Source organism: Sardina pilchardus, chromosome 11 (genome assembly GCF_963854185.1).
Source record: "Sardina pilchardus chromosome 11, fSarPil1.1, whole genome shotgun sequence".
Taxonomy (NCBI): domain Eukaryota; kingdom Metazoa; phylum Chordata; class Actinopteri; order Clupeiformes; family Clupeidae; genus Sardina; species Sardina pilchardus.
This window is the reverse complement of record NC_085004.1, coordinates 2,829,727-2,843,616: the sequence shown is the minus strand read 5'-3', so window position 1 is coordinate 2,843,616 and position 13,890 is coordinate 2,829,727. Positions and strand designations below refer to the sequence as shown.

General features: G+C 49.8%; 1 protein-coding gene across 1 annotated transcript in view; it reads right to left on the bottom strand.

Moving 5' to 3' along the window:
* The window catches only part of mtss1lb (MTSS I-BAR domain containing 2b), a 67,263-nt gene extending 54,472 nt beyond the window's left edge, over positions 1–12,791 (bottom strand). Inside the window, exons 1-3 of the mRNA XM_062549777.1 lie at positions 12,219–12,791; positions 3,179–3,240; positions 2,748–2,821 (exon numbers count right to left, since the gene is read on the bottom strand). Coding sequence (XP_062405761.1) covers positions 2,748–2,821; positions 3,179–3,240; positions 12,219–12,293 — 211 coding nt within the window. The 5' untranslated portion in view covers positions 12,294–12,791. The remainder of the gene's footprint in view (positions 1–2,747; positions 2,822–3,178; positions 3,241–12,218) is intronic.
* Between the last annotated feature and the right edge of the window lie 1,099 nt (positions 12,792–13,890).

Genomic DNA, 13,890 nt, shown 5'->3' with positions numbered 1-13,890 from the left:
GGCACGCCTGGACACAACACACCGCAGACACGCAAGGTCCACACTCGTCCACCGCAGCGGCTGGAGGCAAGAGGACGAGTCGCCTGGACACAACACACCGCAGACACGCACAGTCCACACTCGTCCACACTCGTCCACCGCAGCGGCTGGAGGCTAGAGGACGAGTCGGCGCGGAGCGAGAACACCACTGAGCATCATCACATCAGACTTCACTCGGCGGCCTCTGACCGCTGCCCAGCGGAAGGCCCCGCATGCGGTCACTCTCTCTCCGCCTCCTCAGAGCGCTTCCACACGGGCCACTTGTGACCCCTGCTAGGGGGGCAGATAAAGAATCTGCCCCCCCGGGCCACGAGACGGGGCATTAGGAGATGAGAAATGGCATAATTATTTAAAGGCGCTCATTGAAAACGGACGATTTCAGATGCAAATGATGCCTCTGAGCGCCATGGAGACCTCTTCTCCAACTCAAGCTGTAGGATGTGTGTGTGTGTGTGTGTGTGTGTGTGTGTGTGTGTGTGTGTGTGTGTGTGTGTGTGTGGAGACCTCTCCTCCAACTCAAGCTGTGCTTCTTTACTTCACTGGGAATCAATACAGGGCAGAAAAGGCACCGGAAAGCCACAGTAAAAAACGGCAGTAACATCCAGATGTGCACTAAAATTTGGATGTGTGGGTGTGTGTGTGTGTGTGTGTGTGTGTGTGTGTGTGTGTGTGTGTGTGCGCATTAGTGTTAAGTGTGTGTGTGCATTGCACACCCATGCAGACACACAGGTTCCTGACCTACATTCTGACTGTGGCTGAGTGGCGCAGCTCCCCACTGCAGACTGGCAAATCTGCAGCTATCACACCCAGCATCTGCCCCAGTCCCATCCACCACCACCATCACCACGCCTGCCCAGTCATGCACGCCGCAATCACACGGCGCTCTGCACCCCCCCCCCCCCCCCCCCCCACAACCCCCCCTCCATACCCTCAGCTGGCCTTCTCTCCTCAGGGCCCTGGGTTACTCCACACCAGCGCTCAGCTCTCTCCGCACATCTCTTGCTTCTGCTGACGCTGATGCTGATGCTGTTATCTCCGGCGCAGGGCAGAAGGCGCTGGCTCGCTAACTCCGGCTAACTCAAGGCACCGCTGTAAACCACCGGCATGACAAGTCGAGGTTGACAGTTGTCAGCGGCTGGAAATGTATTCTCATCTAAAGCTACTATTTCAGACGGCCGTGGCAGAGTTACCCATTTCACTACAGGGAGCGCAGAACGGGGAGAGAGAGCGGAAGAGACCAAAGTCCCATCCATTTTCCTGAGGCTGATGGGCCCAGCGTCTCACATCGATCTGCACTGTAAATCTTTTGTTGCAAGCATCCAATCTCTGTCTGTTCTGTGCTGTGCTGTGTGTGTGTGTGTGTGTGTGTGTGTGTGTGCGCGTGTGTGTGTGTGTGTGTGTGTGCGTGTGCGTGTGCGTATGCGTGTGCGTGTGCGTGTGTGTGCGTGTGTGTGTGTGTGTGTGTGTGTGTCTGCATATGTGTGAAATTCTCTAGTTTGCTGTTTCGCCCTTGAAAATTCCCCACACTCCATCTTCTCCATGCTCCCCAACACCCCCAGTGCAGCACGGCCCCCTGTGGGCCTCAGGGGAGGTAGGATGTGACCCTTGCTGTGTTACAGGCCATACAGGAATGCTGCAAGCACAGTCAGCTCATTAAAATGCTAGACTGTAACCTTCACACACACACACACACACACACACACACACACACACACCCTGGCACAGGAAACCAGTGCACCTCAGGTGACCACTAAAATGAGATCAGTGAAAGCCCCCGCCACAGAGAAATGATTACCATGATACGGTAATAACACTTGCAGCTGCCTTTACTGTCCCTCTGCTCTTGCCGTACTACATCATTTGCCTCAACAATCATGTCTCTGTCTCCTCAAAAGGATCCCCAAACGCACTCCCACCAACAATGACTTGAGCGGTTGGCCAAAAATAACCCAGCCGCCCACCAACCCTTCTCCAGAGCTGTGAACCACGTCTTTGTTCCCACTCTCGGTCCTCACGGACCACTCGCTTCTACAACTTCTTTAAGGAAGGGCTACGTTTTGGCTCTTCAGCTCTCTGCTTTGTTTTTTTAAGGACTATGGAGGAGGAGTAGTCACGCCCTAAAAATGTCCTCAGATGCATCCTCAGAAGCATGCACAAAATATACCTTTAGGGATGGCATTAATGGCTGCTATTTTCAAAGAAATGAGCTCATTTAAAAGAGCTGATAGCATCTTATCACGGAAATGAGATCAAATCCCTACAAGCGAGTGGGAAATTTAAGACGTGCTGCTGTTTCCTCGTGCATAATTGGGTCATAAATGATATGATCGGAGCTCACTGTGAGCGGACCCATGAGGAGCACACCCAAACAAACACACACTTCCTTCCTGTCCTGCTTCTACTGCAGAGCCAGCACGCTGCCAGAACACACCAGGGCTGAACCATCACATGTACTGCGTTCAGCTGAAGATGTCCTCCTGTGCAGATGCCCGGTGGAGGGATCCCTACTGCTCTTCCCCCACAGCCTCCTCTCCTCCACAGATTAACCCATATATAGAGGGAGATCCTTGCCCACTAATCCCCGAGAGTCTTTGTCCCCTGTTATCACACAAACACACGCTCAAATGCAAAGACGTACACATGTAAAGCCCGCACTTGGCAGCCAGTCGCACACACACACACACACACACACTCATCCAGCGTCCTACCTCTGGTGTTGGTTGCCATGTCGGCCACCTTCTGAAAGGCATCCAGGAAGGCCACCGCAGCCAGTACTGTGGTCCTGAAAAGGAAGCAAGACAAAGATGGTCATGACATTTACACTTCAGAACCAGCCAAAGCCCATGCCATTTGGTCTGGGACTGAGGAGGAAGGGAGGATTTAGATGAGTCCTCCAGATAGGTGCACCTCATGCACTGAGAGTGGTTTCCCTGTGTGCAGTGTGCTACTGTAAGTTTCCACTACAGTATGGGCAGCACGTCTCTGGGTGGCTGTGTGCCAGGGTTTGCTCCAGGAATGCGAGTGTGTTGTATTAGAAAGCAGACGGACAGTCGGGCAGACACACACACACACACACACACACAGACACAGACAGACAGACAGACAGACAGACAGAGGCGTGTGGTGGAGAGCCGCTCACCGGAGCTGGGAGTGCAGCTTGGTGGCCTTGGCACTGAAGTCCTCCCACACAGGGTATGAGCACTGCAACAGAGAGAAGGGCACCAGTTAACATTCATCGTGTGGATGGATAGGTCTGGGAAAATGACTTAGAGCAAAAACAACATTGTGAACTGAAGCAATGGTCTCAGAACAGTTCATTAAAAGAGGTATTTGGACTGAGGATCTAATCACAGATGGAATGCTGATTCATGTGGAGAGTAGGCGATTCATGTACTGATGAAATAGAGTAGTTAATAAATAAATAAACAAATTAATTTATTAATTCATCTGTGTGTGTGTGTGTGTGTGTGTGTGTGTGTGTGTGTGTGTGTGTGTGTGTGACTGTGTGACAGAGAGGCTACCCTGCGGCAGGAAGGGGGTGTTGTCCTATGATAAGGACATGAGTAGCGAACAAAGCTCAGCTCTGTTGCCACGGAAACATTGCAGGCACATGAATTTGTGTGATATCAAGTTCATAATGGATGAATGAGCCTCCATTCAGTGGCCTGTGGCAAAAACAGTCCGGCACCACACTAGTAAAAAGGGAAACAGAGGAGAAAAAAAACACCAACACAGCCGATGACTAACCACATTTCCCACATCGTTTTAACCAATTAATCTCCCATCCTGACAGTGTCCTCCCTTGCTCCTCCGTAGCTATTCTCAACTACACTCGTGTGTGTGTGAGAGAGAGAGAGAGACACACACAGCGCGTGGGGTCTTGCTAGCGTGTAGCATTCTCGCCAGCACTCTGGCAGGTCCGTGGTCACCTCTGTTTCATCACGACACGTTGGGTCTGCTGTTGCCATGCTGCGATGTGAGCGTGGCAGATGAAACGGCGAGTCTGTGAGCGGGCCTGAGATTAGATTCACTCCACAGCACAGCTGGAGCTGGAGAAAGTCAGTGGGGCCGACCGCGCACAGCTCAGCACCCCCCACCAACCCAAACACCCACCTCCGCCCAAACCAGCACCAACCCCCTCCTATAAAAACCCTGCCTGCTCATGCAAAACCCTCCCCCTCTCCTCTCCTCTCCTCTCCTCTCCTCTCCTCTCCTCTCCTCTCCTCTCCTCTCCTCTCCTCTCCTCTCCTCTCCTCTCCTCTCCTCTTCTGCATACAGAGATGGCTGAGGAAGGACAGAGGGGAGGAGGTACAAGAGACCGTAAGAAGAGAGACGTAAAAGATGGGGAACAAAGAGAGAGGGTTGGGGAAAAGCGAAACAGGAAGTGGAAAAAGAGGGGGGCGGAAAAGAGGGAGGGACGCCGGCGTGATGTCACAGTCGGATTGCCGTGGCGACTGGTGGAGGGGGCGGGTTTAGGGGAGGGGCCGTGGGCTGCGCTCGCTCGTCTCCTCGTCTCTCTCTGATCCGGCGTGGCGGCGCTGCCGTTTGATGTCTGCTAAATCCGTCTGAAATCAGAGCGTGATATTCCCCCGTGGAACCCCCCGCTCCGTTTGAAGTGGCCTAATCTGGCCGCGCCGCGCGCGCCTCAACTCCGTCACACGGAGGGGGCTTGTGCAGTCGAGATAAGGAGCGGTGAAGCCCCTTATCCTCCCACCCTCAATACACCCCCCGAATACACCCCCCAAATACACACACACACACACACATGCCACAGTAGTATGTGTTCACTGCCCAAATCCAAAACAGCGATGGCCTGCCCGTCCACCCTCGCCAGGATGCCCGCTGATGGTCAGCTGGTGCCATTTCACCGGAGTCATTTCTCACCTCGCCCTCCTCCTCTCTGGGTCCACGCTCACACACACTCAGCCGACCCACACACAATTAGATAAGTGGCTCTCTGCAGCCCTGCGCTGTGGAGAGGGGAACGGCTGCACGGCTCCCCAGTAAGGGAAGCAGGCTATTTTCTTTTTAGCCTAACCAAGCGAGAGAGAGGAAGGAAGAGAGGGAGCGAGAGGGAGGGAGAGAGAGAAAGAGAGAGAGAAAGAGAGAGAGAGAGAGAGGCATTACAGGTGCCTTCTAATCAGGAGAGGAAAATAAGGAAGCCTGCACCAAAGGGCCAGCTGCTGATGTGGGGGTGGACTGACTCTGCCTTGTGTAAGGGCACAGTCCAATACAGTCTGAGTCATCATCAGCATGCATGCAATCCAGACCTGAACTTTTCTCCCAAACGTTGCCACAGCCTCACACTAGCGCTATCTTTTTACAGTTAGGCTACTGCCAAACGGGGACAAAGGATAGGCCAGTCTAACTGGTTTCTCACGGAATCTGCTCCAGTCTGCAAGTTTCAAGCATCCAGATGAAGATAACCCCATTTCTGGTATTAAGAACACATAGTACAGCGGAAAAAGTTGGCCACCTCCAACTGTGTTCCAACTTTCAGACTCCCCGAGTATCACAGCAAGAGGTCTTAAACAAAGAACCATAAGCGCTTAACTGGCAAAATCCACATCGCAACACCACTGTAACTAGCCAACCAATTAAACGTAGTCTACTGCAACTCAATACAAAACCATCTCTGTCTTCGAATGAATCATATTCACTTGTGCTAATGAAAGGCTTTACAGTACGGCTTCATCTCCCATTTCTTTCCGTCTTATTTCAGGGGGGATTCAGCGGGACAAAAGAGAAAGCGAGAGCGCATTAGCCATTTTCTATCTGCTCAATGAGGTTATTCCATCGCTCAAACAGAGAGCTATCAAGTCCAAACAATTGGTGGGTTCATGTCATTTTGATTCATACCCATAATTGAGCTGGGCTCCCTTTTTTAAGAACTTTCTATAGAGGATTGGATGTAGTTTAATTGGAGATATTCGCACCCTGGTTTCATAGCCATTGGGGTCAAAGGTGGAAATGGTGGTTGCAGATGACTATCAGAGAGGGTACATGTAAAACGGCCCAGGACATGATTATCGTCATCGTCTTCTGGTGCAGTATCGTCACACACCCATGTAGCACATTTCATTTATTTAGAAAAGGAGACGGCTTCAGTCAGGGCATAAATGGCTCATAGCCATCCAAACCTCCCAGGGTTCACTTGTCACATCTGACTTCTGCATGGACTTGTGCATGGAGAGGAATCCAAAATCCTTGGGCAAGACCCCCACACCACTCATAAACTCCCAAAGGACAGGATGTAGCCATATCTATTGCAGCCACTGGACGACTGAAGATAGACATGACATTTTCTTTATGAAGAGATCTCAGTGTTCCCACAAGGCTACAAAAACACCATATACACATGGAAATCCAGACCATTACACAATGTACCAAAAAGCTTAAAATCAGTAATGTTGAACTATAAACTGATTAGACCTCCAACCACACACCCACACGTATACACACACACACCCACACACACACACACACACACACACACACACACACGCCGCTCTCTCTAAAAGCCCCGTCCACCCCAGCCAATCTCCTCCAGCTGGCAACACTGTACTTAGAGAGCAGAAATAGAACGTGTGCTCCAGTAGTACATGGCCAAGCTTGTAATTCAACCTCTGTGGAAACCAGCAGCGGAGCCAGGGGACACTTTTGGAAAAAAAAAGAGAGAGAGAAAGTCCCCGTTCCCCGTTCCCCGGCCCGGGCAGCGTGCAGTGTCACGCTCACGCTCCCGCGCGCGCCGACTACTCTCTGGAAGACAACACTATCTGTTCTCCAAGCGCCTCTCTCTTCTCCTGCTTGTCCATCAGGTAGCTTAAACACCATGTTTGGCAAATCAGCACTCTCAAATTACATTAGGAGACGGGCGGCAAGTTGCCTGTCAGATGAAAGGGGGGAGATTGCCACGCTGCATCATTTATGAGCTGGGAGGGGAGGGCGTGTGGCCAACTCTGCCACGCTAATGAAGGGCCATGATCGCCATGTTTGCGCCCCTCCTCTGCCACGCTAATGAAGGGCCATGATCGCCATGTTTGTGCCCCTCCTCTGCCACGCGTGCCCACGGCGCGCTCAGGTAGCAACACTGACACCTCCGCCGAAACATCTCAAACAAATGAATTCATTTTGCTGAATACGCTCAGCCTGCTCCCGTGTCACTGTCACCTTTTCGTCTGGGGGAAAGAGCCGGAGTCACGCAGGATGCGCCCCTGAAACCGGAGGGGTGAGGGGACCTTGACGCGCTCTCTGATAAAGGCGCTACGCTAAGGCAGCCTCCTGCACTTGACACTGCAGCTTACAGACACTACAGCAACAGATAAGAGGCCGAGAAAAAGCGCATCGCTCGCTCGTTCTCGAGGATGCTGTTGACAGCCACCCCTCCTCCACCTCTCCATGCATAAAGGGATGAATGAAAAAGATGGAGGCCGTGTATGTCTTGCTTGTCAAGGGGGAGGAGGGGGTGTGGGGGGGGGGGTGAAGGAGCGGGTGGATGCCAGAGGCTCTGTGATTGGCCGGGGCTGCTCTGCTGTGTTCCTCCAGACAGTTAATGATTGGGTGGGAGCCCGTGCGGAGGGCGGCTGAAAATAGCCGTCCGGTTGAACGTGATCAGGGCTCCCACACCCTGCCTGGCCTGGCCGCCACTCATTTGGGTGAATGAGTGAGTGATGGAGGGACGCAAATCATCTTCCTCGCCATTTAGTGGAGGAGTCTGGAGCAATGCAATCATGAATTATGGAAATCACTTAACATGAGAGCCATGACTGCTCCTTCACTTGGCCTTCATCACTCTCTCTCTCTCTCTCTCTCTCTCTCCTTCTCTTTCTCACTCATTTACTCACTCAATCTCTCCCCCTATCTATCAATCACTCCCTTCTTGTCTTCGTCTCTCGCTCAACTTCCCCCCACTGCAGTAAAGGTCTGTCTGTATCTCTTTTTTTCTTCAGCTCTTCTATCATCAGACTATGTTATTGCTCTGCATCTCTACCTCCTGCCTCTGCTGGTTGTGCTACTCCTCTACGCGCTGGTGCATTCCAGTGAACGCCAGAGCCTGATCTGCAGTCAGTATTGATGGTGGCACTCAGGCTGATTGGACGCTGGCCTTGATGCATATTGTGGCAGCCATCAGTCAGAGTCACTGGGATACATGTACGCAGCTGCTCTGAGATCAGACTACTGGGTGAGATTTCACAGCTCTTCCGTTGATAAGCATGATGAAATAGTGCCTGCACGCACATCACTCTAGGATATTGTGCGGATAGACGTGCATATGGCCTGGGCAGAGTGAAAGAAATATGGCCTTTTTGTTTGCATTTAATCCAAAAAGCACTCACTATCTAACCCCATGTTGGACGTTTCCCTTCAATGTTTTCAGTTCAGTTAGAGACTGCACACCTGCAAACAGCCTACTAGCAAAGAACCAACGCCACTTTTAAAAAGCGTTCAAAGCGCAAAAGTAAAATATTGATTTGACACATTTTCCCTCTCCCCACACAATTATTACCCCTGAGTTGTTTTCTGTAGTCAGCAAAGGCAGTGAACGGGAAGAGTTTGACACACTTAACAAAGCGAGCCCAGAGGAGGGGCTGGCACGGGCCCAAGAAAAGCTCTCCGTCCAAAACGAGTCGATTCATCTCTAACGAGCCTAAGAAAGGGGCCGCCAAACACATGCTCATTTGGATGCCGCGAGGGCCGCGCGTTGTCATGGCGGTTCCTCCGAGCCACCAAGCACAAGCGGAGAGAGAGAGAGAGAGAGAGAGAGAGAGAGAGAGAGAGAGAGAGAGAGAGAGAGGGGACGAGCACCGACGGAGACGTGCAGTCACGAGGCAGCCTGCTTCTCCTGCCCCTGCTCCAGTGCCCAAATGGGTCGTCCGAAAAAACGAGGTGACACGTGCTGTCACTCACACACACTCCTGGCGTGCCTCACACCGTGACCCCGTTAGGGAGCGTCCACAAGTTGTTGGGGGCCACACGCTGTCCAGGGGCCACTGGCTGAGGCCTCTGTCCACTACTGTCTCTCAGCACCCCCTCTGCAGGCTCAGAAGCTGCCAGGGGTGATGGGGTGCGTTTGGGGGGATTTTAATCAACTCAGCACCCGTCTGTGTTCTGGCGCAGTTAAATACTTTGCCAGTTCTGCTTTGTTCATAGTGTATTACAATGTAAGTACTCTCTTTCAAGCAGAGAGAATAGTTAGATGGTGTGAACCCCAGTGGGTTTAGTCAGTGCTACGGCAAAAGTACAGCTTGTCTGTGAAGTATGTCTCCTGTGAGGAGAATGTCTGTGTGAATGACAGGCACTCAAGGCCAAGGACTGAGAGGTCAACCGAACGCAAGAGCAGCATCAAAACATCAAATAAATAAGGAGATGTTGTTGGGTGTGAGGGCATGTCTGAGAAGGAGATACAGAGAGAGAAACAGAGACACATGGCAGGAGAGTAGAGATGTGTCGGTATGCATACCTTCACACAGCACATAGCAGAACATGAGAATGTAAACAGCAGTGATATATGACAGGCCCAGCTGTCAAACAGAGCACAGCAGCATGGATTTGCCTTGTCTTCACTCCTAATGCCAGCTTTTCCTACCCCCCGCCACCCCCCCTCACACACACACACACACACACACACACTCCTCAGGGTTCCTACTGCAGTGCCTGACCCCAGGCGTAGCGAGAGCCAAGGGTAGGAAAGGACAGGTGACCCTCAGCTTGACCCCACGCCTTCACAACCGATGGCAATCCTGTATGACCTCACTCTACACTCATAATACTCGTGTGAGAGTGTAGTGCTCCCAAGACATTACCGCTGGGGATATGGACGAACAGATCAACAAGATCAAGAGAGTCTCTCTCTCTCTCTCTCTCTCTCTCTCTCTCTCTCTATCTCTCTCTCTAAAAGGCACTAAACTGACTCTGCTCTATATAGCATAGAATGACAAGCATGCATACAATGCTTTCCTCTCTCCCTAATACAAATACACACTCTCTGTATCCACACTGCGGTAGTGTATTTTTTTGTAATTGGGAGGAAAAATGTGAGGGGGGGGATGGGGGTGGGGGGGGGGACGCAGCACACAGCACACTGGCTCATTTCACTAAGCCTCCACATACATGTGCAAAGCATTCTTCTCGGGCTGGATGCTCAGTCACGGTCTGCGTTTGTCCCCTTTCCAAATAAGATAAGGTAAACAGTGGTGCGGCTCGCTTCATTCACAGCACAGCACAGCACAAGGCGAGGCTGAGACTGGCTGAGAGATTGCACTTATTGTAACCTGGTGGGGGCTTTTCAGCAAGACGCCTAACAAAGGCAACTTCCAGGCCCGGGCTGGGTGATTCTGAGATGAGAATGAGAAGTGACCGTGTCTGCCCACAGGGTGCCAGCCCTCAGGAACAAAGACACGCTCCGAGACGGAGGTGGAGAGAGGAGGAGAGCGCACACCATTCCAGGCATCCACCATTATGGTAATGTGACGTGGGGGGAGACAAATGGAAGTAGAAGGCCCTGACAAGGTTTGACTTTCTGTGAAGATCTGAACATGCCACAGCTTAAGGGGCTTGAAGGCAACCACCCCCCATCCTCTGCAGTGATAGACACACATACGTATTGTACATGTGCCTTGAAGACATATATAGACATATACTCAGAGCACATGCATGTCAAGAAGAGGTATCATCATAAAAACCTCTGAGACAGAAGGACTGGCATAACAATACATCACCAATTACAGGACCACCCCCCCACCCCCCAATCAGCTCCTATGCACACAGAATGCCCTCCAGTCACAATACCCCTCTGTCCTCAGTTACAGCGTATATGGAAGACTGTGTCCAACAGTCCACGTAGCACAACTGGAGAGTCTGCAATGTCCTACCACTTCGTGAGGACACATTTGAGATGGGGGGTTGTTTTCTATCTATATTTCTTATGATACATGTGACTGTAAATGGATCTGGCAGGAGCTACCCAAAAAGCAAAGCCACTGATGTTAGAATGACAATGACCAAGCCAAACAAATGGCTTGGGTGGCTGTTATTTGACCCACATTGAGAAACCTTCAAGAGCACTAACTGGAATTAGTCATTGCATAGTAAGAAGATCAGAGGAAACTGGTATTAAATCATTTATGATATCTGGATGTTTTGTGTGCCTGTAAGGAAGGATAGAGAAAGGATTTGCCAGCTCACAACAAATGAGAGATGCATAAAGATGAGTGCCTTTGGATGATATGGATGTGTGTGATATACCAGTGTCAATTTTCATTTAGCAGAAAGCCGTGTTGATATCACTTTGATACCGAACAGCTGCAGAGATGCACATTTGACACATTCGCTCTTTCCAAAAATGGCACATTGTGTAGGCTGCTCAGAACTAGATGCGATGAGTAATAAATGCGGTCTAGCACCATCGCTTTCCATTTTCACCCAGATCTGTTGGCACCTCTTCCTGACCACCTCCCCAAACTGTTGTGGCTCCACCAGTCCATAAACCCACTCACATGACAGACAGACAGACAGACATACACCATTGAGCGCAAACACGGCTGTTCCGGTTCTCATGCGTCCACTCGCTGGCTCTTTCAAATTACGCATGACAGAAAATCGATTTTTTTCCCTCCGAAGGCCTGCAAAAGCCACTATCGTACTCACACGCCGAAACATAACTGCAAATACCGTTGCCAGACAGACCAAATAGGCTATCGAAATAGCGGGAGCGAGTCTTCATCTGCTAGATCAGCACCAATTGAGCGACACGTCTGCTCCCCATTGTGTACCTACAAAAACATTCTTATCTCACGACTACAAACAATGTCGGTAAAAAAAAAACCCAGATCATTGCAAGGACATATGAAAGGTAATGTGTCAATATAGCATGTTAGAGTGCCTTGTGTTTCACCTGCAACAACATGCTGTCCATGCGGCTCGCCAATGGTAATACAAATGGTTAATGACACATCATTATCTAGCTTCATTGCTTTAAACATAGTCTGTGTTTTCTTTGATGTGAACAACCGATTCATAGATATGACGACCGAACACATGGACAGTGCCAGTGGGGCTAATCATGCATGAATGATGATAGCCCATGCAATCTTAGGGTTAGGATGCAAGTTTGCAGTAAATCATTTCTGGTGGTGTTTTACGATTGATACAGTTGCTGTCGCCAACTGATCGTTACATACCTTCATGTCATTGACAATCGCTTGGAAAAGCCCACCAAGTGCCCCGCACTCCTTCTCCACCGACTCCACATCCATAATCCAGGGTTCGTGAATGTATTAGCTAGAGCAATTTCGAGGAGAAAACGGAGCCCTTCCGAATAATTTCCACGACAGCAACAACAAAAAAACTTAACGTTTCCCTTCCTTTCCTCTGGACCCAACCAATTCCCGGAGTACGAGGCAGGATGCGCGAGTTTGTTTCAAAGAGAAAGGTTAAATAAATACGCTTTAATTAACTCTGTCCTTCACTGTCGGTTCGCAACCACTGCCCGTGTGAGATTGGGCAAGTGATGGTGAGAGAAGAGAGAGGTTTTTCTCCCTCTCCCCAGCTCCGGGTCTACTCCCCGTGACAGGAGGCAAAAAACGCAGATGGCACCGCAATGGGCATGCTCATGTTTAGACAGCGTCGCGAAATAGAGTTGGGCTATGAAGAGGCTAGAATAATGCTAGAGCGATGTATCGAAATGCGGAGCCGTCTGACAGAGAGTAGCCGGCGAGTGTGAAGCTGCCCGTGACTCGAGCAGATGCACTGGGCTTAAGGGTGCGGAGTGAACAGGCAGTAATTCGATACATGGGAATCGAAGGGGGCCGGACAGCTTTCTTGTCACATGGAAGCAGGAGGGAGGGGAGGGATACGCCGTCTCTCTCTCTCTCTCTCTCTCTCTCTCTCTCTCTCTCTCTCTCTCTCCCTCTCTTACACACACACACACACACACACACACACACACATACACACATATACACATACACATATATCTCAGGCAAGCAGATTATATTTGTTATTATTTTTATTTTAACTATTAATAAAACATTGATTGACAATAATTCATACATGTTTTGTTTTTAATCCATCCTTTACAGACCAGTGTTGAATTATGAAAATCACTTTCATTTTTAATGCACTTTTTCAGCACAATTAGTCTAACTCATCCCAATCTGACACTTATACTGAAATGGATTTCAGAGGGAAGGGATCACTGCCTCTTCATTCTACAAGATGTACAGCAGTGTGAGGCTGACTGTATTATTGGTCTAACCTGGGTGAGTGGATAATTGTTGACTGGACAAAAGCCTCATAATTAAATGTGTGGTTTAATGAAGAGGAAATGCCTTAGATGGGCCAGTGCAGACAGCTGTTGCGTAACTGGATTATTTTCTCATCAATAGCTGAATAATGAGCGACCTGGTCAAGTGCTTGCACTCATATTACCGAGGGAAACCTGTCAAAATCATAGCTATATGTTATAAATATAGTTGGTGTTATGTTGAACTCTTTTTACATTCAAATCAAGTCCCTTCTCTTTGGATGGCATTATAACAAATTGATAAATGGCTCCTATCTATGTGCACAGATAGGGCATATGTGCATATGTGATTAGTACAAGAAAATGTATTAAAATGTACAAATCTACAATTCCTAATTTCCAAACTCCACAGACATTATAATATACTCAAACGAAGAACAAATGCTTGTACTGGCTATGTGTGCAATAATTAGCAATGATATATTTTCTGTTTTTTTCGAATTCCAGAGGAGGAGAGGGCTAATGCATTTGTCATGAAGGGTAACAGACTGATGAAAGAATTCCCATAATGCCTGGTTATTTTGTGATTGGTTTTGGGTGAGTGAAGT